At 32.8% G+C, this 25876-nt stretch overlaps 1 protein-coding gene across 5 annotated transcripts in view; it reads right to left on the bottom strand.

Annotated features, from left to right (window-relative positions):
• LOC148620945 (uncharacterized) overlaps nt 1-25876 on the bottom strand; it is a 182464-nt gene that overhangs the window by 8836 nt on the left and 147752 nt on the right. For 4 of the 5 annotated variants that reach the window (XM_088574867.1, XM_088574868.1, XM_088574866.1 and 1 more), the window contains 20 exons: nt 25757-25875; nt 23327-23385; nt 21722-21885; nt 19554-19595; nt 19084-19186; nt 18049-18182; nt 15940-16099; nt 15298-15446; nt 13351-13489; nt 12778-12947; nt 11882-11984; nt 10685-10833; nt 9525-9683; nt 7722-7865; nt 5665-5765; nt 5331-5398; nt 4760-4920; nt 3284-3552; nt 1786-1847; nt 710-972 (listed from right to left, as the gene is read on the bottom strand). In XM_088574867.1, coding sequence (XP_088430993.1) covers nt 710-972; nt 1786-1847; nt 3284-3552; nt 4760-4920; nt 5331-5398; nt 5665-5765; nt 7722-7865; nt 9525-9683; nt 10685-10833; nt 11882-11984; nt 12778-12947; nt 13351-13489; nt 15298-15446; nt 15940-16099; nt 18049-18182; nt 19084-19186; nt 19554-19595; nt 21722-21885; nt 23327-23385; nt 25757-25875 — 2718 coding nt within the window. Of the gene's footprint in view, nt 1-709; nt 973-1785; nt 1848-3283; nt 3553-4759; nt 4921-5330; nt 5399-5664; nt 5766-7721; nt 7866-9524; nt 9684-10684; nt 10834-11881; nt 11985-12777; nt 12948-13350; nt 13490-15297; nt 15447-15939; nt 16100-18048; nt 18183-19083; nt 19187-19553; nt 19596-21721; nt 21886-23326; nt 23386-25756; nt 25876 lie in introns of those variants that run through there. The other variant, XR_015921037.1, reaches the window with a different exon arrangement.

The following is a 25876-nucleotide window of genomic DNA, read 5'->3' as shown; positions in this document are numbered from 1 at the left end:
AATAAATCAGTGCTATCTATGTAAGAATTTAATCAAAATTACACAGACTCTTATGACAGAATTTTCTATATAACTTTACAAGAGCTGCAACTGTCAGCATGCATCTATGCTTGTATCCCATGGGGTCACTTTATATACACAAGGTAATAGGATGTTCTGTGAGACAGATCACATTTTCAAACTTGGTAATATAGGAATAGGTAGGGATAGAATATATAAGGTCAGGCATATTTAGTTCCATTCTCATTACTACTTTTATGAAAACCCATGTAACTTTACACAGCTCTGGTGAAAGAAAATTTTTTAAAAAGATGGTCATTATGGAATTAATTCTTTTCATAGATAGACCAAAGATGGCCCTTTGTGTATGAAAAGTTGGTTGATTATATCGATGAAAAAAATGAAAATCACTGGAGTAGCTCCCCCTATTCAGTGCCGCCCCACTCCCCCTTAGGCTATTCAGTACCACCCCCACTCTCGAGAATCACCACTACTTTTCTTTAATACATTATATACTCACAAAGATAACATTACACCGAAGAATATATGAAAAACAACAAAATTTAAAATCTAAATTATATGAAAAGGTGAGAGTAATACAGACCCAAACCAACACTCCCTATAAGTTTATTAATCACTGAAATCTTCCTCCAAGGCTTATACACATTAAGCATGCTCAACTATCCTTCATCTCTAATGGTAAGTTTACCTGAACAAGGGAAAGTAAACATATTTGTTGAAATAGCTGGCGTCTTTTCATGCATTGTGATACTTTTATCTGCTGAGTATGTACCACCAAGAGGATATAGGAAATAGGCTCCATTTGTTACATTGAATGATATATCCTGAGTATGATCTGATGATGTTCGGTTCTTCGAAAATGATATAGAAGTGATGCCACCACTTCTGAATCCTTGTACATTGTGAACATTTTGTTTTGTGTCAAGAGCTGACGAATATCCTACATTTTTCCTGAAAGTAAGTAAATGGTAAAGTGAACAAAATAAAGCTGATGGTTTAATTTAACAAAAAAGTTCATCTATGATTTAAATAACATGGTTGATGTTAAAAAGAAAGTAAGAGATACTACCTATATACATGTAAGTTACTACCTATATACATTTATTAACCTACCATTATTAACCAAAGAAAAAATCATTAGTCTGACAGGTAACAAACTACAATTTCACTGCCAAGGGTTAGCAAACTAACCTCACCAAATTATCAGAATGAACTACATTCCAACCAACAAACTTTGATCAATCATTAACAGCATGTTCATCATAAGAATAACCACTAAATTATCAGTAGCCTTAACATAAACTATAGCACTGAACTCTTAAGGAGGCTCGAGGGTATAGATTTGAAATTACAGAATTTTCTCAAACTTTGCACTTTGAAACCTTTTTACATATGGATCAGAAAAATGCAAAAATCTAACCAAACCAAGCATACAGCATTGAGATCACGTTTCAGTGACAATTTCACCATCTAGTAAACCATTTAATCAACTACAGCATTAACAGCATTGTTCAGTGACAATATCACCATCAAATTAACCATTTAAGCAACTTTAGCATTAAAATCACTTTTTGCCAAAAAATATCATAGTATCAAACTCACACATCAGGAACAACATGATGATTAGATTCACCAAACAACTATAGCATCTCATTCACTTGTCAGAAAACTATAAGATCAAACACTCCTATTGATCACCTCAGGTAACTAAATGAACAATAACATGTATCAGTACATCATAATAAGATGAATTTAACCACTTACCTATCAGTGACAACAACTACACCTTCAGGGGTAACCCAACCAACTACTGCATCTGCATCACCCTGTAAGAAGTGTAAAAAAGCTCTAATAGATTTAGAATGTTCTCATTTTTAAAAATATGAAGCAGTCTTAGAGAAAATATCAACAACACTTCCTGAGTAACAATAGTGTTACTTTTCATTTCAGCATTTGATAATTTAGTCTTAGTTTTTGTCATACCATCTTAGGTCAAAATTTTGATTGATTTGATCAAACAAGAGGCTCCCAGGAGCCTGAATTGCTCACCTGGTTATTTTTGCCTTTCAAGGGCAATAAAATTAACAAGAAATTGTCCAAAAGAGGAAATTGGTAGAACTTCTCATCAGAATCATTTCAGCAATTGAAAGTTTCTATCTATTATAGTTATCAAGATACTGGCTGAAAACTGTAAAAAATAAACCTGTCATTTTTCATCTTTCAAGGGCAATAACTCTTACAAGGAGTCGTCTGACAACCTTGATTCCCTGAAAACTTTTGTAGGCCTTATAATAAGGATCATTTTAGCAATTGAAAGAACTTGGCTAAACCTAATGGTTTTGGAGATATAATAAGCGAGAGACTACTGTCTGACCCCTATGTTCTATAGTAATGGCAGCCATGTTTTTTGACAGATCAAAAATCCCCACATCTGTTCTATGCAAGATACCCCAAGGAACATTCAAACTAAGGCTGTGTTCAATTGGTCAAGGACGTCAGAGGAGAAGAGTTATTTAAAATAGAAAAAAAAAAAAAAAAACCTTGAAAAATGGCAATAACTCCAACATAGCTTAACAGATTAAAATGAAAATTTGATCACAAATGGATCTCATCATGCTGAACACTTTTATTTATATCAGAATTTGGCTAAACCTAACGGTTTTGAAGATATATGCGAATAACTACTGTCTGACCCCTATGCTCTATTTTTAGTAACAGTGGCCATGTTTTTCTACGAATCAAAAAACATCATATCAGTTCTATGCACGATACCCCAAGAAACATTACAAAGTTTAGTTCCAATTGGTCAAGTAATGTCAGAGGAGAAGAGTTTTGAAAAATTGCTAACAACCTTCGGCCAGGTAAGCTAAAAATGAATATTTCAAAAGAATTTGATAACTGTAGGTTGTAAATAAGTAATGATTGAATATGATCTTATCAAAAACTATTCCATGGGCAATAAAATTAGGGTGGTTTGTTAACATCATATAAAATTTTGATGGACAAAAATTCAATCCTTTTCTTTTCATAGTATAATCCAACAGAAACATTTCTTACATATTTTCCCCAAATTGTCAATTTTATAGAAACCATTAATTATAATGATTATGAATCCAATTAAAGGACTACTCTCACTATAACACCTGGGTACAATGAATTAAATTTATACTTCCATTAATTGGCTTAAGTGGAAAATCTACTAGACATGGCAGTAAGTAAAATAGAAAATAAACAACCTGAGGATTATTAAAGAAAACCTTACCATTTTCTTTTGATGGTTGAAACCAATACCAAGCCATTTATCTGAACCAACAGCTGCCGTGATATTTATCATGATGGATTGAACCTGATAGTTGTAGTACCATGTGACCAAATGACAGTTAGTGTCAGATGCACAACTTCCCCAGGATCCATAACACATATAGTTGACAGGTGGGGGTGATGGAACAGGAGTATGACTTGTAGCTCCACCTATAGTTGTTGTTACACCAGTTGGTGTTGGTTGTGTTATTGTAGTGTTTGTGTTCCAGCCTGTAAAACACATCAGTTTATGTTGTAAAGAATACTATTAAATTCTTTGAAGTATTAGTAACATTTCTCAGTTGTAAATCTTTCAACAAAAAACTAAACTTATTTTATTATTATTTTTTTTTCATAATAAGTTTTTATTATGATAAGGGTGTGAAGAGTTATGATAGGCCAACCATTAGGCAATCATAATGTTCATCTGACTCTCATTTTGGCTATAAGATACTGATTTGAAGTATTTTATACATTAGTGTATATAGTTACAGCATACTTTTTAATGCACATGTATATTGACATTTTGACAGCATCAAAAAGTTTCACTCATTAGGTCTTTAAAAACTCCAGATAGAAACATATGCATCCCAAAATATTTAACACTGTCAATATTGACCAACTTATCAATTTAAGAACTTGTCCAACCCAAAAAATAAACTAGAAAACTGTCAGCAATACTCACTAAATTGAAACCCTTACTCCCAATTTGATAAAATGCACAATGTGACCTCCAAATTGATTTGGATCAAAATCTTAACTTAAAGGTGCTACAATAAACATACGTAATAAAGATATGCTTAAGTGTAATTAAGTTCCATTTCGTGGTTTAAGATGAGTATTCAATAAGAGATGGGTACCCAATGTCTCTATATCAATAAAAGACAAAAATCCATGTTATGCTATGTGAAACCTCCAAATTGATTTGGCTCAACATCTATAAATACTATCTTTAAAAAAAAGATAGCAAACACAGGAAAATTTGTTCTTTTTATTTATAATTTTCTACATATCATTCAGCAAATAACTTCAATTTTCAATACAGTTCGTTCAAATGCCACAAAGTCATCAGTATTTGGCTAATCGGGAAACAGAATTGTGATCAGGTGATGCGTTTCCATGGAAGAGCATCTTTAAGGTCAAAGGGTAAGAAGCAAAACTATACCTACTACGTCGTAAAAAGAAGGTGCAAAGGGGAATATGTAATAAAGATTCTGTGAAAGTTTCCTTATCTCAGAGGGCCATTATCAAATTAAAAGCTAATAGTGATTGGGAGTGAATGGCCACAGGTTTAATTTCAAATTATGCAATTTCAAATTATGCAATCATATACAATGTACAAACAATGTACCAAGCAATTATGGTAACCTAAAATACAACAAAGTCAAAAAGTCAATGATAGTGATGGGTATAAAATCAATCCTTGTGTAACAGTTACCTGGTAAGCTGTTGACAGCAATATGTTTAATTTTCTGTAACCATGTATACATAGATTGCCCCTGAACCTCCTTAACCATCATATCTAGATGTTGTTTCATCTCATCAGTCGGGATTATTACCCAAAGATATATCTCCAGGAATACTATAGTACTTCCTGGTCTGTTATAAATAATACAAGTTTTGAGTTAATATGTTGTATACATTATTCTGTGAGTCTTAATTTCCTAATAAGACTTTTTGTATAATGCAATAAAGACCTGCATTTAATGTACATTTGCTTTATCTGAAGAAAATGTAATAAAATATGTGGATATCAGTTTTTGTTAAGGATGAAGATTTGTTGCTTTGCAAAGGATTATGAAAAAGGGTAGCGAAAACAAGGTCTTCACATTCATAACCAGGATCAAGATTTTTTTGCATAGGACAAAATGTACACTGAAGCGTATTTAATAAAAAGCAAATACATTTAACTGAAGTACCTCATAAACATTTTGAACCTATGTAAATTAAACATTTCTCTGTTACAAACAAAATCTTAATTGTAAAACAGATAAGATTTTATGACTCACTTGATTGTTTTTACTTCAACAGACTTGACATAATTTGTTATTGAACTGTTGTCCACGATTGCTTGAACCTGTAAATGACAAGTTTTATCTTTGTACATTGACTGTGATGGGTTGCAGCAAATCAATGCTGCCTGCACTCAGAACAAATCATCAGAAAATGTATAGCTCAGAATCATATTTGATCCAAGCCCCCCCCCCCCCCCCACTTAAAAATCAAATGAAAAGTATCATTGTTGGGCATCTAAACGTTGCAATTTAAAACAATTCCTGAATTGTATCGTGGCCATGATTATTTTCCAATCAAAATCATTCCACCAAAGTAATAAGTACATACCTCTTTCACTACAGCAGCTTTATAGGTCTCATTTTGTCTATACTCATCTTTCCATGGAATATCAAAGGTCAAAGAAACATTAAATCTGTTTGATGAAGCACCTACAACCAAAATATGAATTAAAAGATTAATTATTCTAATGGTAAGGTATACTAAGATATAAAGTGATAACATATACATCTTTTTAACAACTGCATTTTAATTTTAAACTGAAACTAGAAATCATTGAGATGGAATCCATCTCTGTGGGCCCCGCCGAGGCATTTAAGCCATATATACTAGTGGATTTAGGTGATATGCTAAATATCAAAAGAGAAACAATTTACAGCCTCGACACAAGTTTGTCAACAAAAAAATAGGAATATGAGTCAAAACGCCTGGAACAGCTGATCGAAATACGAGTCTCTCCAGAATTATCTTTGTTCATATCGACAAATAGCATGATTTACAATTTCGAATGGATAGTTATGTCAAGATTTTACAAACTTAGAGGTGAACACAACTTGCCGTTCCGTGTGGCTGATCATTTTACTGACTCAGTGAGAAAAAAAAACTTTCCCTGACAATAAAATTGCAGAGAAATTTTAATGTAAAAGGACTAAATGCACCCAAATCATAAAGAGTGTTATCATATCAAGTATTGAGGCTACAAACATACAGTAATTGAAAGCTGTATACATGTATATATTATGTATATATTATGTGATGAAAGCAATGGTAGGGGTGCCAAAAAGTTCTTCATTACTCTTGTCCACATTTTTAAAGATGAAAGCAGGTCAATCAAAACCAGATTCATTGACATGCCAGTGATGAACATTGAAACAGGGCAAAATCTATTTTATGCCATACCAAGCATCACTTCTGCAAATACATGTATAATTCATTTTGTTGATTCATTTGTATATACATGTATCATGTATTTATGGTTTGAAAAAAAAATACTTAAAATCCTGAGTTTTATTTAATTTAGAACATAACAAAATATGTCGATAATGTTGTCATGCCAAATCTCCCACAATTTCAAGATGGATTGAATAGTTATGAATATGACCTTGAGGTCAAAGTACAACCTCATTACTATCTATGTATTGGGGCATATCATCTTTACATAATCTACCAACATGCCAAATATCAAAAGCCCACATTGGAAGACAAAAAAGTTACAACCCGGACACAGGTTTGTCACCAAAAAATTAGAAATTTGACATATATGTCAAAGTTGAAGGTCATAGGCCATAATCTGTGGTACGGACACATCATGTTCACTGATCTACCAACATGCCATATATCAAAAGCCTATAATGAAAGACAAAAAAGTTATAACCTGGACACAGGTTTGTCACAAAAAAATTAGTTATTTGACCTGTAGGTCAAAGTTGAAGGCCATAGGCCACTGTCTGTGGTACAGGATACACCATCCTTACATGATCTACCAACATGGCAAATATCAAAAGCCTACATCAAAAGACAAAAAGTTACAGCCCGGACACAGGTTTGTCACTGAAAAACAGGAATTTTATTTGAGGTCAAATTCAAGGTCATAGGACATTTTCCTTGGTACCCAACACAATATCTTAAGGTGATCTACTATCATGCCAAATATCAAAAGCCTACATCAAAAGACAAAAAGCTTACAGCCCAGACATGAGTTTGTCACTGAAAAACAGGAATTTGACCTTCAGGTCAAAGTTCAAGGTCATGGGATCTTTTCCTCGACACCCGACACATCATCTTTAGGTCAAATATCAAAAGCCCACATCAAAAGACAACAAAAGTTACAGCCTGGACACAAGTTTATCACTGAAAAACAGGAATTTGACCTTAAAAAAATTCCAAAGGAGCAATAAAACATTTGTTGTTATGAACGCTCCATACGATAATCATGTTTCAGTCTACATATGATTATCATGTTTTACACAAACATATGATTACCTAAGTTTCTAAAATGTATGAGAGTCTTATGATAATCATATGTCTATCATATGTAAATAATCATATGATTATCAGATGAATAGAGCACTATAATATTATCATATGTGGAACATTTGGCTTTGTACCTTCAACTGGATCTGTGCAAACACTGCCACATCCATTAGAACAACATTTCTGTCTGCCTCCACACTCATAATCAGAAGAACATTCGTGTATACAAATACCAGCACCAGTGACATTGGGGCATGTTCCTTCCTTCTCTGATTCATCTATAAAAACAGTTAACAATTTTAATTTACATCATTACTGTTGTTCATTAAAATGAGTTTATAGTAAATATTGCAACTAAGGTTTGCATAATCTTATAAAATAAAAACTGTTGTGTTCATATGTAAGCATACACTGTATGCCCATCTTTCCCTTTTTGATGTTCAATTACACTAAAAGATTAAAGATTTACAGGTATAAAAACCCCAAAGATATTTTCAAGGTACATGTATTGCAAGATGAATGCACTAATGAACAGAAGGTTTGTTTGTTTGTTTGTTGGGGTTTAACGTCCGAGCAGCAATATTTCAGCTATATTCAGACAACGAACATGAAATGGATGATAAAATGAACATGAAATGAAAAAAAAAGGATGGGTCACAAGGATAATAGGGTCGACAAATTTTGATTGCCACTGGAAAAAGAGGGATGGGTAAGGTCGGGCAATTTAGCCTCCTGTGGCGGAGCGCAAAGGTTCCTACTCCTATCGAATATCACAGCTGGGTTCTTTAACGTGCGAGGAACGTGGCATCTTTCCCAACACGGTGCACCACTATGGTTTGCGGTCAGGTTTTCCGTATTATGGCCTGACAACCCCAGCATGTAACACGCCAGGGGTACCCCATTCCACCACCTGGGGCATACATCCCAGTTGCTCTGTGGGCAGAGCGCCTAGCCCCCGGTTAGGTTTCTGAGCACTATTTAGTCGCCTTTTACGACAAGCTTAGCGCTGCAGCAGGCCTATTCTTTTAACGCCCGGACCTGCACGGGGCAAAAATGAACAGAAGGACAGACAGACAGTATGACAGACAATGGGACAGTGGAATTCCATATGTCTGTCAACAGATAACATAAACATAGTTGATGTGAGGAATTGACTTAAGTACTACAGCTAAAAATACACATTTTTATTAAGAAATTTTAAAAATTTGTGAAGGTTGAATTACTACAAATAATTTACCAATGAACTTTCTCAACAGTGCACTTACCCCTTTTTGAAACAACAACTTTTTCCAGAAAGGAATTTTGGAATAAGAGTAATTAGAGAAGCAATAAATAAATTTTGAAGAGAGGGCTCTAACAGTATTTATCTCCTTCAATGCCTAACCTTCACTCTTTTATAAATATTCATTTAGTGGTAAAAGGAGGTATTGGACTGATGGACAGACAGACAAATAGACAAGGTGATTCCTACAAAACTCATATCACCTTCGTTAAATCAAAAGTACATATTTGTTTATAAAAATATCTTTAAAATTATTTAAAATATCTCATAACATGAAGAGCACACATTTTCTAGCTAGATATACCCCCTTAAGTACAAGAACCTAAAATGGCATCAGTAAACTTGAAACATAACAAACCAAATAAGTTGATACATGTATACAGTATAAAGACATATTTGAAGTTATTTGAGCAAGTCAAATAGAGCCTTACATTCTGTTAACACTTCCAAAATCTATGTTATTCTGTTAACTGGCAATGTCACAGTTGCTTTGATGTAACATTGTTGACTAATATTCTGTAGTATCATGGCAGTAGCCGGAGATATCAAGCAGTAACAATAATGGAAAATGTTGTATATAACTATGTATATCAATATACCTCAAACAAAAGTTGAGAAAAGGGAGTTTCAAAAGAACCATGAAAAAAACACTTACTTATTACTGGAGCCACACAAGTGAAGTTACATCCATGAGAGCAACATTTCTCATCCTTTGGACAAGACAAATCATCAGAACACAGTCTCATACAAGAACTATTATTTCTGTTGGAATCACTGCTGTTAAATACTACTGGACACATACCAACTTTGCCGCCTAAAATAAATTTGAATTAAACATATGAGGTTTAATTTGATTTAGTACTTTGCCGTTTAAACTATGCCATTGCTTTGTTAAAAGTATGTAAAATACATGAATACTAAATCCCATAACAGTGCAAAACAATCAGCACATGGAGGAGTCATCAACGGAACCAAGATTCAAGGAGAAATCAATAGAATACAATTCAAGGACAAAGACAAGACACACACAACAAAGAACATGAAATAAACAAAATAACACATACAAAAATATAGCAATTGAGCGACTTGGACTCCTCCAAAAATTGGGAGCATGGACCAGGTGCACTGGTAGGGCAAGCATCTTTTGCTTTTCTTGAAACATCCGCTGGGTTGCTCCTAAAATGTCAAGTGCAGGGTAGCGAAAGAGGAACAACTCATGACTTCTTTAATGAAGTTCATGTAAAATATGGAACTAACAAGACTATAAATGATATGTACCAACCCTTGAATAAAATAGTAAGTCTTTTCATATAATTTTCAATCTATTTAAACCCATAATGTTTTATTGATTGATTATTGTTTAAAATCCTATGGCAGATATTGCATGCATTTCAGGACAAAATCCACTGACCAACCCAATAGACCCTGCTTTATACTACCAGTACTCCAAAATGCTAGGCCAGAGTTTTATTGTGCTAGCTCACAGAAGCAACAGCCCACAGGTAAGGCATGCCAACGAACTGGGACACATTATTCTGACCTGAGATAACCAGTCATCACTCTATCCCCTTAAATACTGTGTGCTTGGCAGTGACTACTTATTTTAAAGTTGTTGGTGTGACTCAGCCAAAACCTTTGGCCACACTATACTGTAACCATCTATATAAACACCTGTCTAGATGTTTGGCCACACTACACTGTAACCACCTACATAAACACCTGTCTAGATGGAACAAATTCTTCTATTTAAACAAGTTTTATTGTACTTACTAATTGCCATACAGAGTATAAATTCGTTCCCTTTAATATACTCACAGGTTGAGAGGTCACTAACAGAAGGCATTAACCTCTTCAGCAGAGAACTCTCTTTTACAAGGCTTGAATACAGAACATTCTTGTCACAACTTATATTCTGCATGGCAAGGGTGCCAGCCACACATGGTATGAAGACATTCTGGAAAGAACTAAAAATATAATTTTAACAATTTAAAAAGCAAGACTTAACATAAAACTTTTCAAGTACATAAAGATATTGATTGATTGACTGGTTGTGGTTTAACATCCTGTGGCAGACATTTAATGCATTTCAGACCCTGCTTTGTATTAGATTGACATGTTGAGCAAGATTTTTAATGTACAAAAAAATGTAATATGCTCATAAAAGCAACAGCCTGCAAGTAAGCAAGTTACTCTAATTGTACACATTGTGTCTTGGAGAAAATCAGTTGACACTTAATCTCCTACATGACAAACGTCTGGCAGAGATATAAACCCATTCCCTTAAAGAACCATTTGACACTTCCCCAGAGTATGAATGCTTATCATTACACAACTGGCCATACAAACACTTCCCCAGAGTAAGAATGCTTATAATTACATAACTGGCCATACACACACTTCTCCAGATTAAGAATGCTTGTCATTACACAACTGGCTATACCAACACTTCCCCAGAGTAAGAATGCTTATCATTACATAACTGGCCATACAAACACTTCCCCAGAGTAAGAATGCTTATCATTACACAACTGGCCATACCACCACTTCCCCAGAGTAAGAATGCTTATCATAACACAACTGGCCAGACAAAAAAAACTGGATGATCATTTTGACATAGTGATTCACTGCTGACAGTGAAGGGAAATGAAAAACACCAGATATAACTATTCATAAATCCAAAAATAAAACTGTTTAATGTAAGGAAAGTATTTTAACACCTATAATGTTGTTTTCACTGTCAGCTATCCAAATCATGAACATATGATATAGCCAAAAACTTAATTCCCATTACAAATTACTGCTGCTATTTTCTCCTAACCAATTTGTATAAGTGTTTCCTGTAAAAGAAGAAATTTCAAGGGGTTTTGTTTTCTCCATCTTTTTATTTGTATCAAATAATTCACAATTAGATGAAATTTGCAATGGATAGTTTCTCAAATTATCAATCTGGAAACCTAACTATTTTTCTTAGGGATACTCTGGTGATAATGACATGTATAAATGTGAACTCACTTGCAGTCCCTTAGAGATACAACACAGGCAATACCACTTATCAATAGCCCAGGTCCGTCCTGACAAATATCCTGCCCAAAGTCAGTCTTTTGACTGGAATTTGCTGAAAAATAATTCCATAAATATATCAATCATATAACAGTCAAATATACAGTCCAACATGTCTTTAATGGCCTTCCAAGGGAGATCACAATTATGGTCAGATACATATACATATACATGTTGTCACGTAAATCTCCCGCAATTTTATGCTGGATTGCATGAGATCTCCCATAAATATGTTTGACTAGGTTAACAGGTATGCCTATGTGAAACCCCCAAATTGAGTCAGATCAAAATCTAAAATAGGAGGTGCACAATGGAAACATGCAATAAAGATTCTGTGAAAGTTTCATTCAATTCCATTCAGTGGTATAGAAGGATTATCTGATAAAAGATGGGTCCCCCTGTATAACAGAAGTAAGGACAGAAACCCCATCACTAATTTTTGAAAGACATTTTAGAGACAACAGTAAATTTGTTCTCCTATTTAAAGAAGAGTTCCATTTTCTTTTAGTAATTCACGATTCTTGTTCCCTCTTTAAAAGAATTAAAGTTGAATTACAAAATCCAACAAACATTCAATAGAATCCTTTATAATGTACAGTTTGATAAAACAACCAAGTTAAACCCTGAACAGTTTGGGACAAGAATGAAAAATTAAAGCTAGAAACCTCTCTGAATTTGGAAAGCAATTAAACTTTTGACACACTTAGATAAAAATCAGATTCAATCCAAATGTCTTTGGATGCTGGATAATGACAGCCATAGACACCATTTTTTTGCAACCATATAAAAAGTAATATATTAATTCAACAGAATTCATTGGAGGAAAAAAAAAAAGACTGCTGACATACCCATACAGTTATTCACAACATGTTCATCCTCCTTAAGATTTTGTCCTATTGCTATTGTCATTATATTATTTAGAGCATCAGTTGCCCAGATAGCTTCCTCTTCCATCTCAGTCTTACTGCAATTGTTTTGGTAGGCTCTATACATACACTCAAACATCTCCTCATATATTCTGAAAATCAACATGGGTTTCAAATTGAATCAGATACTGTGAAAGTACTTTAATTCGTGGATACCAATTTTCATGGTTAAGGGAAGAAACACTTGAATTCATAGTCTTGAGGTTTTCAGTATACACATCAGTGGGATTCTCCTTTTTGTTGGAAACCAAATTTTGTGGTTTGGTCTAGCTACAAAAACCACAAAAATGTGTATCCCATGAACAATAGTACTTTCACAGTATTGTATTAAGAACTGATTTATACAGAGTTCAAATACATAACTTTACAAAGTTTCACATGTCACTTATGGATGGCTGATGGTTGGACACATACTCATTTATGCCCCTAATTTGCTTTATGGCTGAAAAAAATATTTTTTTTCAAATTCAAATTACCAGTAATAAGTAAACTTACAAGCACTTGTCATTAGTCATGTTTAAAAGTCCCAACTGTTCAAAATTTCTGGCTGCAGCAAGTTTTCCATAACAGGTCATGACTACCTGATAAAAGTTTGGTCCATAAACCATCTTAGCACAAGTACCTCTACCATTGTCTGCAAAAAGAATATTAAAAAAAAAATAAGGGTGGTATATACTAAAAATGGTACAATACATACTGAAAAAGGTTTATCATCAGTACAATTATTATCCTTTCTGTGATAAAAGTCTAGACCATAAACCACCCTGGAAAATCAAAATTTACCATTATCTGCAATATTCAGGACTCAAAGAAAGAATGACAGTATCAAAGGAACACTATTTCAGCTTCTATGGGAAGCATTGGTATTGATATTGCATGCCATGAGGACATAACTTTTTGTAGGTTTAAACTGGTCTGGAGCTGGCATGTCAGTTAACTGCTAGTAGTCCTCTGTTTGTTCATTTGTTTAATGTATACTGGTACTTACGTAATCAGTTTCCTTATTTCTGTCTTAACAAGGAATTCAGACCTTTTTGAATTGATTTTTAGATGTGTTAAATTATGTGATAAATTTTAACTGGCCAGATTTATAAGAGGGAGGGTTGTGATCATGCCAAAGTAATACAACTCCACCACATTTTTTGTATCTGTCCCAAGTCAGGAATTTCTGACCTCTGTATGTATTGTTTCATTGTCACTTTCAGTTTACTTTTATTGTTGTTGGAGTTTAAAAGGGAAACTATTTCGCTATACCTGTTGGTTCCTATATACTCCCCAAACTTTGTAAGTGGGGGGAGGGGGGGGGGGTAATAGCAATATTCATAAAATTTCCCCCAAAAAAATTCCTATTTCTCAGTATTATAATTAACTGCACATTTGATAATGGTAGTATTGACTTATTGACATACACTGATTACTACTTCAGCAAAAAGCATGTTCATTGTTCTATTTCAACTTATGTGCTTTTTTCAACAATCTTTCCTAAATTTACTGTATAATCATTTATTTTCTTGGGGATAAAATTTTGTGGTTTTGTCTTTGAAATTAATTTAATGGGGACAAACTTTCGTGGATTCTCGACTGATTTTTCGAATGAGAATGCACTTCCGATTCAAGCTCTCTAATTTGCCCTATTCTTTTGTATAAACTGCACAGTTCCCACTCCCTCAAAGGCTTGGCAAGACAGACGGAGAATCTTTTAAATAAAGTACCTTAGCTTGTACCCATTTTTAATAGCCATTAATTAATTAAAATAATACAATGATAGTTCCCTTTGGCCCAAATTTTGCATTTCCTTCAGTTCAAATCAGGGGTTTCACTAAAACAATAACATCAGCACTGACACTATCACAGTTAATGAAAAAGATATTTTGAAAATGCAATGCTCATTTATTAACATTTGGACAGCCGTAAACAGTTCATCAAGTGGATTAAAGAATTAGAGAGAATTGTTTTCCCGTTTGTAAATAATCTAGCCGCTAACTAAATAATAAAGGGCTCGAGGACAGCTTTGCACTTCAGTTATTGTGTATTACATGCTCTGCACACGTTTTGAGGGAATAATTAGGATAATTGATGAATATATGTTTGTTTATGTATAAGTGCATTTGAATTCAGAAATATATTTTATTTAGAATCGAAATACATACTTGGAGATAATTTTTTGTGGGACTTGTCTTTGTTGATTTGTTATACCCACAAAATAAATGAAATTAAATCCCCAAAGAAAAAATATGTATTTACAGTAATCTCCAATATTTATTTTAAAAATGCATTTTTGTTGTTGTTGTTTATTTGTTTTGTTTTGTTTTTTTATTTTTTATATAAACTTTATTCAGAACAATATTGTCTTAAGAAGCCTCTCCTTGTTTTTCCTTCTAAAAGCAGTATCATTTCACACCATGCGACATGTAATTATAAGACATATAATCCAACCCTTACCCATGCAGTATTTCAGATCCACATTGGCTGGGGAAACTTCAAACAAGTCATCTTCATACTTGGTAATCGTATCCATTATGTCTTTGTTTGAACAATTATTTCTTGTATTCATTGATAGGTAAACACAAGACGTAGAAAACCAGTAAAATCTGAATATATATTGAAAAATGAAAGAAAAGCAAAAAAGAAGCAATATCATATTTGACACCAAGTGAATGTTAAATCTCAAGGCATTAAACAAAACGTCCAAACAAAATGTTCAAAAAGTTTGCTTGTGAATGAAATTACTTTCTTTCTGGTGTTGAAAAAATACAAAATCCCAATAATTAAGAGTTTAAACACTATGACATCATGCTTACGAATAAACATTTTTGGAAAAGTTGGAAAATAAACATATTGGCATTGGGTTTCAGGAAAGAATTTAGCTGAGCTCAGATTTACCATGGAGAAAATTCATAAGATCAGTGTCAATACAGTTTTTTCCTCCTTATACCACTTATCCCCAAAAAAAGCATCAAAAAAGATCAGCATAAAACATTTCCTATAGGAGTAAAACAAAATTCTCATTACTTTTGATTATATTTGATAGTACCAGTGAAAATTAATGAAACCAAAAGTAACAATTTTTGTTATGAGATATACCTGCAACTGTCTATCTGACTGGTGTCCTGTACAGAATCCATAAGTCCACTGTAGTAACAGTCATAATTCAGAACATAATGAATCACATCAGGGTAGAAACATGGTGATAATGATGAGTTCTTTGGTACAATAGTGGGCAGAACCACATCACTGTCAGGAGCTACAAGTACAACAGTAAAAATTAATATTTGTCTTACAAGCCATGGAACAAGTGACCTACATCCAGTTGTACGATTATGAAATATTCTCCTTTGAAGCAGGGATTGTTAGTCTCATCTTACATATATAGTTTCATTTTCCTTTCTGAAATTTCCAATGTACAACATATTGAAATCCGAAGACTAATCTGCATTTTATTGGTTACTTCAAGGATGATCCATACATGTGAACCTTAGTAACTGCTGGTAGGAATGAGAACCTTTCTACACTTCTACCGTAGGAACAGAAAATCTACCACTTTCTGAACTTCCAAAAATTATCTAGAAACCCCAGTATTCAAACCCCAAAATTTGTGTTTCAATCTCATTTCTTTGATTATTTAATGAGCCATAAATTTGACAAAAGGTGTTAATTGCTGTCTAAACAAGTTAAGGAATGTTTTATGATAGGTAAATAATCACAGAGGAGCAATCAGCTGATCAGGGTTATCGATGGAGATTGACAATTAGAAAAATGGATCCCGATTGGATACATCACCATTTTATGGACAGCCAATCATTTTCTATAGATTAATTTCTACTGCACAATTAATTTTTTAATTACTGCCAATTTAACAGTCTAAATTTAGTAGAGCCATATGTGTTAATTTTAAAATTACAATTTTTGATTCAAAATGTCAGTTATCTCCCTTATAATTTTCTGTCCTTTTTTTCACATGTTCTGTAATTTCGACAATGCAGTATATTTCCCAATATTTATTTGCAATAGTTATAGGAAATACTATGCCTTCTCCTTTAAAATTGTGATGATTTTAGAAATTTGGTATCAGCATTATTGAATATTTGCTACATTTCCCAAATATTTAACCTCTAGTTTTCAAGCCAAAATCTCCAGTTTTGAATGAACCACTTCATCACATGTATGAGGATTTTTAAATGCTGCATTTCAATGCAGAATATTCTATTCAATGATTTTTTATTAACATTTATATCATTTAGAACTAGACATTTATCTTTTCTTGTCAGAATTTTTAGATGTATTACTTTCAATATTAAACTCGCTGCTATGTTAATGACAATTCTCCACGCATTTGAATCGTAGGTGAGGAACCGTTTTCATGAAACCATGGAGTCATGTGACAAAACTTACATACCCTGTATCCAAAAATCACCTTTACATTTTGCTGTAATTGCCTCACTTCTTTCATGATAACCAGATAAAATAGAAAAAAACAACATTTAAATGATGAAAAGATCCTGGTGACAAAAAAAAAAGAAGTCCCCCTTGTAAGGATATAAACAAGTACTCAAGTGCTAAATTATTACTCAGTAGTACCAAGCATTGAATACCAAAATCAGGTTTGATAAATTGATGTCCTGTAGGACTTAGTCTATTCAACTAAAGAACGAAAAGTAACACTTTTTCTGTATTTTTAATAGTTTTGGGAATTAAAATTGAAAATAGTTACAATATCCACTGCATTCAAATTAATAACAATACCCACTGTGTTCAAAAGTTAGCAATAGTAGAAATGATTTAAACATTATCACTTTTTTACCCAAAGGGTGCTTGTGACCAAATTTGATTATAATCCACTGAATTGTTTCTGTGGAATTATTTTTTTAAAATGTGAAGTGGCAGGTAAATGGTAATCTGCCTATGCAAGCAACAGGCAATTATTAGAAATACCACAAACAAGCTCACAAAAACACACCCCACCATTTACATCACTTTTAATCATGTTAAGCCCTTTAGCTTCAATCAAAATATTCATCATATGAACTAAAAGGAGTAAATACACAAGTGTGGTGAATATACAGACGGACGGACAAACAGACAGATGAACAGATGGATGGACAAACAGACATACTAATCACTATATACCCCCATACTTTATTAAGCAATAGTTAGCTCATGTGCATGTACAAATAAAATGGAAACAAAACTGACCATGACATGAACTGGTATCATGGTAAAATCCTAAGGTGACATTAGAATATTTGGTTATTAAAGCCATTACTTCCTCCTCAGAACAGATAAATCTTGTGCTGAATATCGTACAACCAACCAGATCATTCAGAACTCTGAAATACAGTAATAAAAGCAACAATATCATAAAAAAATCTGAAATGGATTGTACAGTTACACCTGAAATATGCATATATCTCTTTTATGGCTTTTTCCAAATATGCAGATACCTGTACTAACATTTGTGAAAAGCTTGATCTTGAATTAAGCCAGTTTTAACTACAGCTATAGGACAACAATATCTAATGTTCAAAAGAACATTAAACAGGAACAGCTGAGAGTCTCACTCAAAACATAATCTAAATCTTTCCCACATTGGTTGCGAGTGAAGTCACAAAAATGACAAAACCAAATCCAAAAAAGAAACCAGTTCTGGCAAAGAGGCCACACATTGAATTTTATATCATCCCCTAATGGCTGCTCATTCTTTTGTAACAACATTGACAAAACAAAACGGTTACCAATTCTGTTAACAGGAAGTATATCTGTAACACAGCCAAAAAAGATTTAACACAGTATAACCCATCAGAGCACAGCAGTACACTAAATTTCAAATCTCATATAGATTTATTCTTGACAAAAATTCAGTGAACTGATAAACCAAAACAAAACCATTTTTGATAACAAGAAGATAATGTCTGACCAAGCCAAAAAGTTAAAGGAAAAAGGTGACACTGAATTTCAAATCATTCCAATGAAGTATTGTTAAAATTTATGTATCAAAAGGTTTTGAAACACTTAAAAGGCAAAAAACTTCAGAAAACATGAAGCTTAAAAGAGTACCTGAACTTATACCTTAAACACATTACATCTTACCAAGGTGAAGTAAAATATACCCAACAAATAGACTGAGTCAAATATTTGTTTTATGAGCAACTTGGCAGGTGTTTCTAGAAAAGAAGAAGCACTTAGTCAATGCTTCAAGGTTTATGGGGATATACTTTTGTTTCTATTTACCTGCATGTATGATTCCTAGCTATGGCTAAATGACTTCTGGCTGCTCCACACTGTGACTCTATAACTGTCTTGATGTAGGCAGGATTATTACAACTAGGTGCAACTAAAGTGGGCCCAGAAATCAGATTAATAATATCAAACGGACTAAATTTATTCAAAAAACTATCTGATTTAAGGAATGAGGGGAAAAAAGCTATCTTTTTTAAACCTTTCATTTGATCGCAGACCTGAGGTCAACAAAGAAGAAATAGATGAAGTTGGAAGTCATTTTAGAGTTAAAAAATGAATTATAACAGTAAAATCCAGATTGAAAATGAGGAACTCTGGTTTAAAAAAGCAAGAAAACATAATCCATTGTAAGTACAAACATGTAAAATTAAATTAGAAATTTCTGTAAAAAGAGGTGGGTCCTTTTTTCATAAAGTTATGCACCAGATAGAACAAATATCATTAACTTTACTAATACTTACTGGTTGTAGTGGTATATGGTCTGTATGTTGTCATTGGTGATTCTGTAAATTAAAGAAAAAAACATCATGAAATGCAAGCCAACTGTATGTCACTGTGAAATTTACGGGGCGCCAAATGGGACTCTTGTGGCTTTGTACTCAAAATTCAATTTTTTACTCAAGACAAAAGTGAGTTTTGTCCAACAAAAATAAGTTCAGATTAACAAAATTTATAACATACTACAAATTTAAATTTTGTCACACAAAGTAATCCTCCAGCAGCAAAAGTTACTTTTGTCATGACAAAATTCATTTTTGTATCACAGACTTTACTTTTTGTTACATAATTTGAATTTTGGGTAACAAAAGTCAATATTCAAATTAGTTTAGTTTGAATTTGTGAACTTAGGATACAAAATTGAGAAATATTATGACAAAATTAAATTTCATCACAGAATTCAATTTTGTGTTTACAAAATTAAATTCTGTCATAACAAAATCACTTTTGCATGTAATTTAACACGAAAGTCAATTTTGTATGCCAATTAGTTTTCAGAATCCATTGGATATGCAAATGAATTCTCTCATCATGATTTTGCAAGAAGGTCTCTCATTGGATATAGTAACTGCAGGTCTTGCAAAGGCAAGCGTCTGATTACTTCAATCAAGGACATATCATGTTGGTGATGAGCTATTCTGCTAAAGTAAGTTATACCTAATAAAGCATTACTTACTTTTGCAGAATAGCGCATTAACCATGTGATATGCCCTTTCTTGAAGTAATAAAAAAACCTGTGAGACCAGCAATTACTATATCCAAAGAAAGATTTTTACAAAATCGTGATGAAAGAATTCATTTGCATATCCAATGGATTCTGTAAACTAATTTGCAAACAAAATTTACTTTTGTTATTTAATTTCCATATCAGGTAACAAAAGTCATTTTTTTATGCAAATAAGTTGATATTTGCATACTAATTTGACAAAAATGAATTTTGTCATTACAAAATTGAAGTGATCATAAAAAAAGTCTGTATAACACAGTTTTGTACGACAAAAATGATTTTGTCATGACAGAATTCAATTTTGTGTACACAAAATTGATTCATATTACAAAAAGATCAAGTCCCATTCAGTGCCCTGTAAAATCTGTCTAAACTAAACTTTGAATAAACCAAAAACCCAGACACTTTAGATGTCAGTTTATATTAGCAGTAATGTAACCAAATACTTGTCTAAATTGCATAATTTCTACAGTCCAAAAGGAGCTTAGATAGGTTTCACTGTACAAATTGTGGCATAGAAGAGCAGACGTTTGATAAAAAGGAAATTAACAATTATTGAAGTTAGAAAATTATAAATATATTATTACCCCATTACTTTTCAGGAAGAGAATTGAAAAATCTGCTTCAAGAAGTCTTTCACCCTTCATTAGAGTTCCTATAACCGTGAACAAAAAATGTCAAGAAACTTTGAAAACAAACTTGGCACTAAAACTTTAATATACCCCTAAAAGTGTTTTTTAGGTATCATACAACCTGTATGGAACGACAGACAATAACGTATCAAATAACAGAACAAATAAATTAGAGATATTAAATTGAAATGCATTTTATGTCATTTTTAAAATGTTTAACACCAAAGTGGTGCAGCTTTTAAACAACCAGTTATTATGAATTTGATATGCTCTAATATTTCTCTGATTCTCATTTGATCCACCAGAAATGCTTTTAGAAAATTGAAATTCACATTTTTTCTGAATATAGAAATGAATTTTTAAACTCTTAAGGAAAATATCTACAGATTTATAAATTTAATATATGTAGTACCAATATGAAATTTCAACAGAACCCCATGGCCTCCCCTGAAAACATGAAGTTTCATGCTAGGTATACCAAATTTGAAATCAACCATCAGTTGGCCATTAAGATCATTGTGACAAATTTTGATGGAGGAACAGACAAGTTGATTTCAATAAATCACTCATTTACTGAATGGACCGATCCAGAAACTGTATTGAATTCTGGGATTGTCATTGTTCATGACATTCCAGATTGGTCAAGATGAATTTTACGAGTACTCTGCGATGCTTAACTTTGTTTATGCACATGGAAGTAGAATTCCTGAATTGGTCCATTGGGATATAAATATTAACTTATCTGTCAAAAACATATTGGACATGTACCTACCTTTCCTTTCATAAACAGAAACTTTTTCAAGGATGACTTTTTGGAACAGGGTTGAGTTAGAGAGTGGACCCTTAATGGCCTCTATAGTTGTCTCATAAATTTCATCATTTGAATATAAGTCAATCGAGACAACCTCCAAGATGTCTGCTATAACACTTCCTTTCCTGAGAGAAATAAATGTAAAATAATACCAGGAGTACTAATTACACAGGAAAATTGAAACATATGTTTTCATATGTTTTAAAACATATGGAAACAGGTTTACCAGTTGGACTAGAGTGGTAAAAATATGTTTTTGTGCTTTAATCAATACATAAAATCCTATGTTTTTAAATATAATGTGAAAACCATACTATTTTCATGTATGAAATCCTAATGAATACTGTATGATTTCTTTCCCATATTTTATACATGTATAGATTTAATCATATTTTGGTGGTCCTAAACATATGATAAACAAATATCCTCAGGTGTTTTCAAAACACATGCAAAACAATTTTTGCTGTGTACCATGGATTGATTGGTTGGTCCTCTTTAGTTTAATTTCACAACATTTGAAGAAAACAGAACTCGTATCTGACACTTATTTACTGATATGTTGGTTTTCATGTACCATTTTCAAGTTTTAATTACAAGGTCTCATTTGGAAGAATTTCATGAGCATAATTTCAACATGAACTGATTGTATGTATGATAGAGAGACCAAGTTTAACTTGATATAAAATGAATATCTGTCATTATAACTAAAAATATTACATTAATTACAACCATTCTTATACATAACATAATACAGGAGTAAATCCACTCGATGACAATCATAAGGGCTCTCAAACAAAATACAGGATAAACCCACTCAATGTATATCATAAGGGCTCTTAAACAAAATACAGGATAAACCCACTCAATGACTATAATAAGGGCTCTATAACTTAATACAGGGGAAAACCCACTCAATGACTATACAGGGGTAAACCCACTCAATGACTATCATAAGGGTCCTTAAGACATAATACAGGGATAAACCCACTCAAAGACTATCATAAGGGCTTTTAAACATAATAAAGAGGTAAATTCATTCAATGACAATACAGGAGTAAAAACACTCAATGACTATTATAAGGACCCTTATGACATAATACTGGGATAAATCCACTCAATGACAATACAGGGGTAAACCCACTCAATGACTATCATAAGGACCCTTGAGACATAATACAGGGGTAAACCCACTCAATGACTATCATAAGGACCCTTGAGACATAATACAGGGGTAAACCCACTCAATGACTATCATAAGGACCCTTGAGACATAATACAGGGGTAAACCCACTCAATGACTACACAGGCTCTTAAACATAATACAGGGTTAAACCCACTCAATGACTATCATAAGGACTCTTTAACAAAATAAAGGGGTAAATTCATTCAATGAAAATACAGGGGTAAACCCACTCAATGACTATCATAAGGGTCCTTTAACATAATACAGGGGTAAAACCACTCAATGACTATCATCAGGGCTCTTAAGACATGCACACTGCTACTTCATGAATTTCTGTTGCTTAAATGTTAGATGAAAAAAGTGATGGTGTGTCCTGTACTTACCTTAATCCTGTTACACTCAGGTTATAAAATCCTTGTGTATGACCAACAACTGAATATAACTAGAAGTAAAAGCAAAATAAAACTAGGTGTGAAATTGTAATATTGCAAATCATTACATTCATTATTTACCCACCCTACCTTTTGAAGTTTAATAATTCCTGTTGTATACATGAATCAAAATCCTTGATCAAAGTCCTTAGAATAAATAGATCAATGACTGATTGGAAACTGATCAGAGATTGATGACAGATCAAAATTTTAGTTGCACTGATCGATTCAGGTACTGTACGTACGTACTCCTGAACATTTTACACAATGTGTATGAACTCTTCAATAATCAAATAGCAAAACTGGATAGTCTTCAGTAGTACATGTCAAGGTTAAAAGCCTCATGAATTTATTGATGAGTTTCCTAAAATCATTTATTTAATTAAAACAGCTACTATTAAATTCATTAAGAATTACAGTTATCAATACAAGTATAACCAGTTAGAAGCACTGCGAGCCTGACATCAGTTTGATAAGAAGTTAACCTATAATCTATACTAGTTTCCCAAAAAACAACAAAAACAAAATGTTAATCTGATTATAACTTACACCTTAAAATTTTATAAAATTATGAAGATAAATAAATCTTGTTGATATAAAACTGTAAAAGGGATGATTGTTTTTAAAAATATCAAGGATTTTTATAGTAGACGACTACAAAAAAAAATCATTGAAAATATCAGAGTGTTTAACTTTATCCTCACACGGTTTATACCTGCTTCATATGATATATTACAGGAATAGATGTCATTTTGTTGTTGATAGTGACTTTATCAAGATTCATATCTGGTGAGCCTACTAGGGCGAGCCCTGATGTTAACAGTGATGAAGTCACTATCTAAAACAAACTGTCATTCATTCCTTTCATCTGTAATTTGTGAAGTATAAAAGAAAAAAAATGCTAGTTATCTGAAATTTGCTCAAAATAATACCACAAATTATTTATAAAATGCAGACTTTTTTTATCAAATGAACATTGATCACGATAATTTGTGATACGGTCAAGTCAAAATTCTGCATGTGCATCAGTTGATTAAGCAATGTGACAGGAGATGGTTGACATGTCACAAGACAAATTTTGGTGATATCTTTTGTGCTTTATTATCAAGGATTTTTGAAATTCTTTAACGGTGAGTTGTTAATGGTTTTGCAAGTTCTCCTGAAGATAGAGTCACTTCTGTGTGATGAACACAAAGTCCAAAGGATGATATAAAACATTGTCAGTTATCTGGTCACTGTCCATGTACTATGTTTTATTTTATAAGAGTACTTTACAGTAACTAGTTTACAAGACATTATTCTAATACGACATCCTTAAAAGGCTTTGAGACCACTACTATGGCTGATTTTCGATTGCTATATGAGCAGCATGCGACTTCTAAGACATGGCTTGTGTGTGTGAAAATAACTGCCCACCTTAAATCATGTAAACAAACACATGTAACATTCCAATGTGTATCAGTTGTTTTCATTCATTTCAGTAGCGTGAATGAACATCAAATTCATTTTAAATATAAATATCAAACGTTATGTTTCAGAAAAGTTATATCATATTCTGTAAAAATCAGTAGCACTCACCACATGCACCAGCACGTATGAAAACAAACAATAACAGTCGTCAATGAATGAAACATTGTACCTGTCTATGTGTGAACACTGTGACCTTGTAATGCAAACAACTATCACCATATCTACCATCATTCTACTTAATTTGCTCTTTCCTTCATTATAAATAAAACAATTAGAATCGAAATAAATCATGGAAATTCCAGTTTATCAATGTTTTACCATGGGCTGACCATTTATGCTGATATTTTAAAATAATGCAGCATAAATGGTCAGCCTGTGGCAAATCAATGATAAAGTCGCTATCGCTCGGAGTAAAATAATGAGGCATAAATGGTCAGCCGTGGTAAAACAATGATAAACAGGAGTTTCTGTGATTTATATCTTAATTAACATCAGCTGCACAATTCTCTGGCAAAACCCATAAGATGAGAATTTTTTCTTCAACACGACAGCAGATGATACATAGCCCTTCAGGTAAGAATGCTGCAAATCTTATTTGTGGCTTTAGAAAAGTACAGGATTGACTGATTAATATTATTTCAGGATATATTTTACAAGAGATTTGTGATGTTGCTGTACCACATTTCATTTATATTTGTTTACAGTAATGGTTACAAATTTGCTGATTGTTGAATCATCAAAGTAAAACAAAATTTCATTGGCCTTCAAAAATAGGAATCCGCAGATAATTAGCACATGCCTATTTCAAACTTACCTGTTAATTTATTGTATCAAGTCAGTTTGCCAATCCAAGTTTTATCAGCAAGTACACATCAAAGGAATTTTGTAAAAATTACCAATCATAAATATTACCTCTCTAGAAATCTGTGACACAAGGCTTCTGTATACCTCACTACGCCTATCCTCATACATGGGATCCCAAGGCATGTCAAATGGTATAGACACAACAAATTCTGATGTCCTTCTCTTATC

This window comes from Perna viridis, chromosome 3 (assembly GCF_037379345.1).
Source record: "Perna viridis isolate PV_CMFRI_1.1 ecotype Kerala chromosome 3, ASM3737934v1, whole genome shotgun sequence".
Classification (NCBI taxonomy): Eukaryota; Metazoa; Mollusca; class Bivalvia; order Mytilida; family Mytilidae; genus Perna; species Perna viridis.
This window is presented reverse-complemented; position numbering and strand designations above follow the sequence as displayed.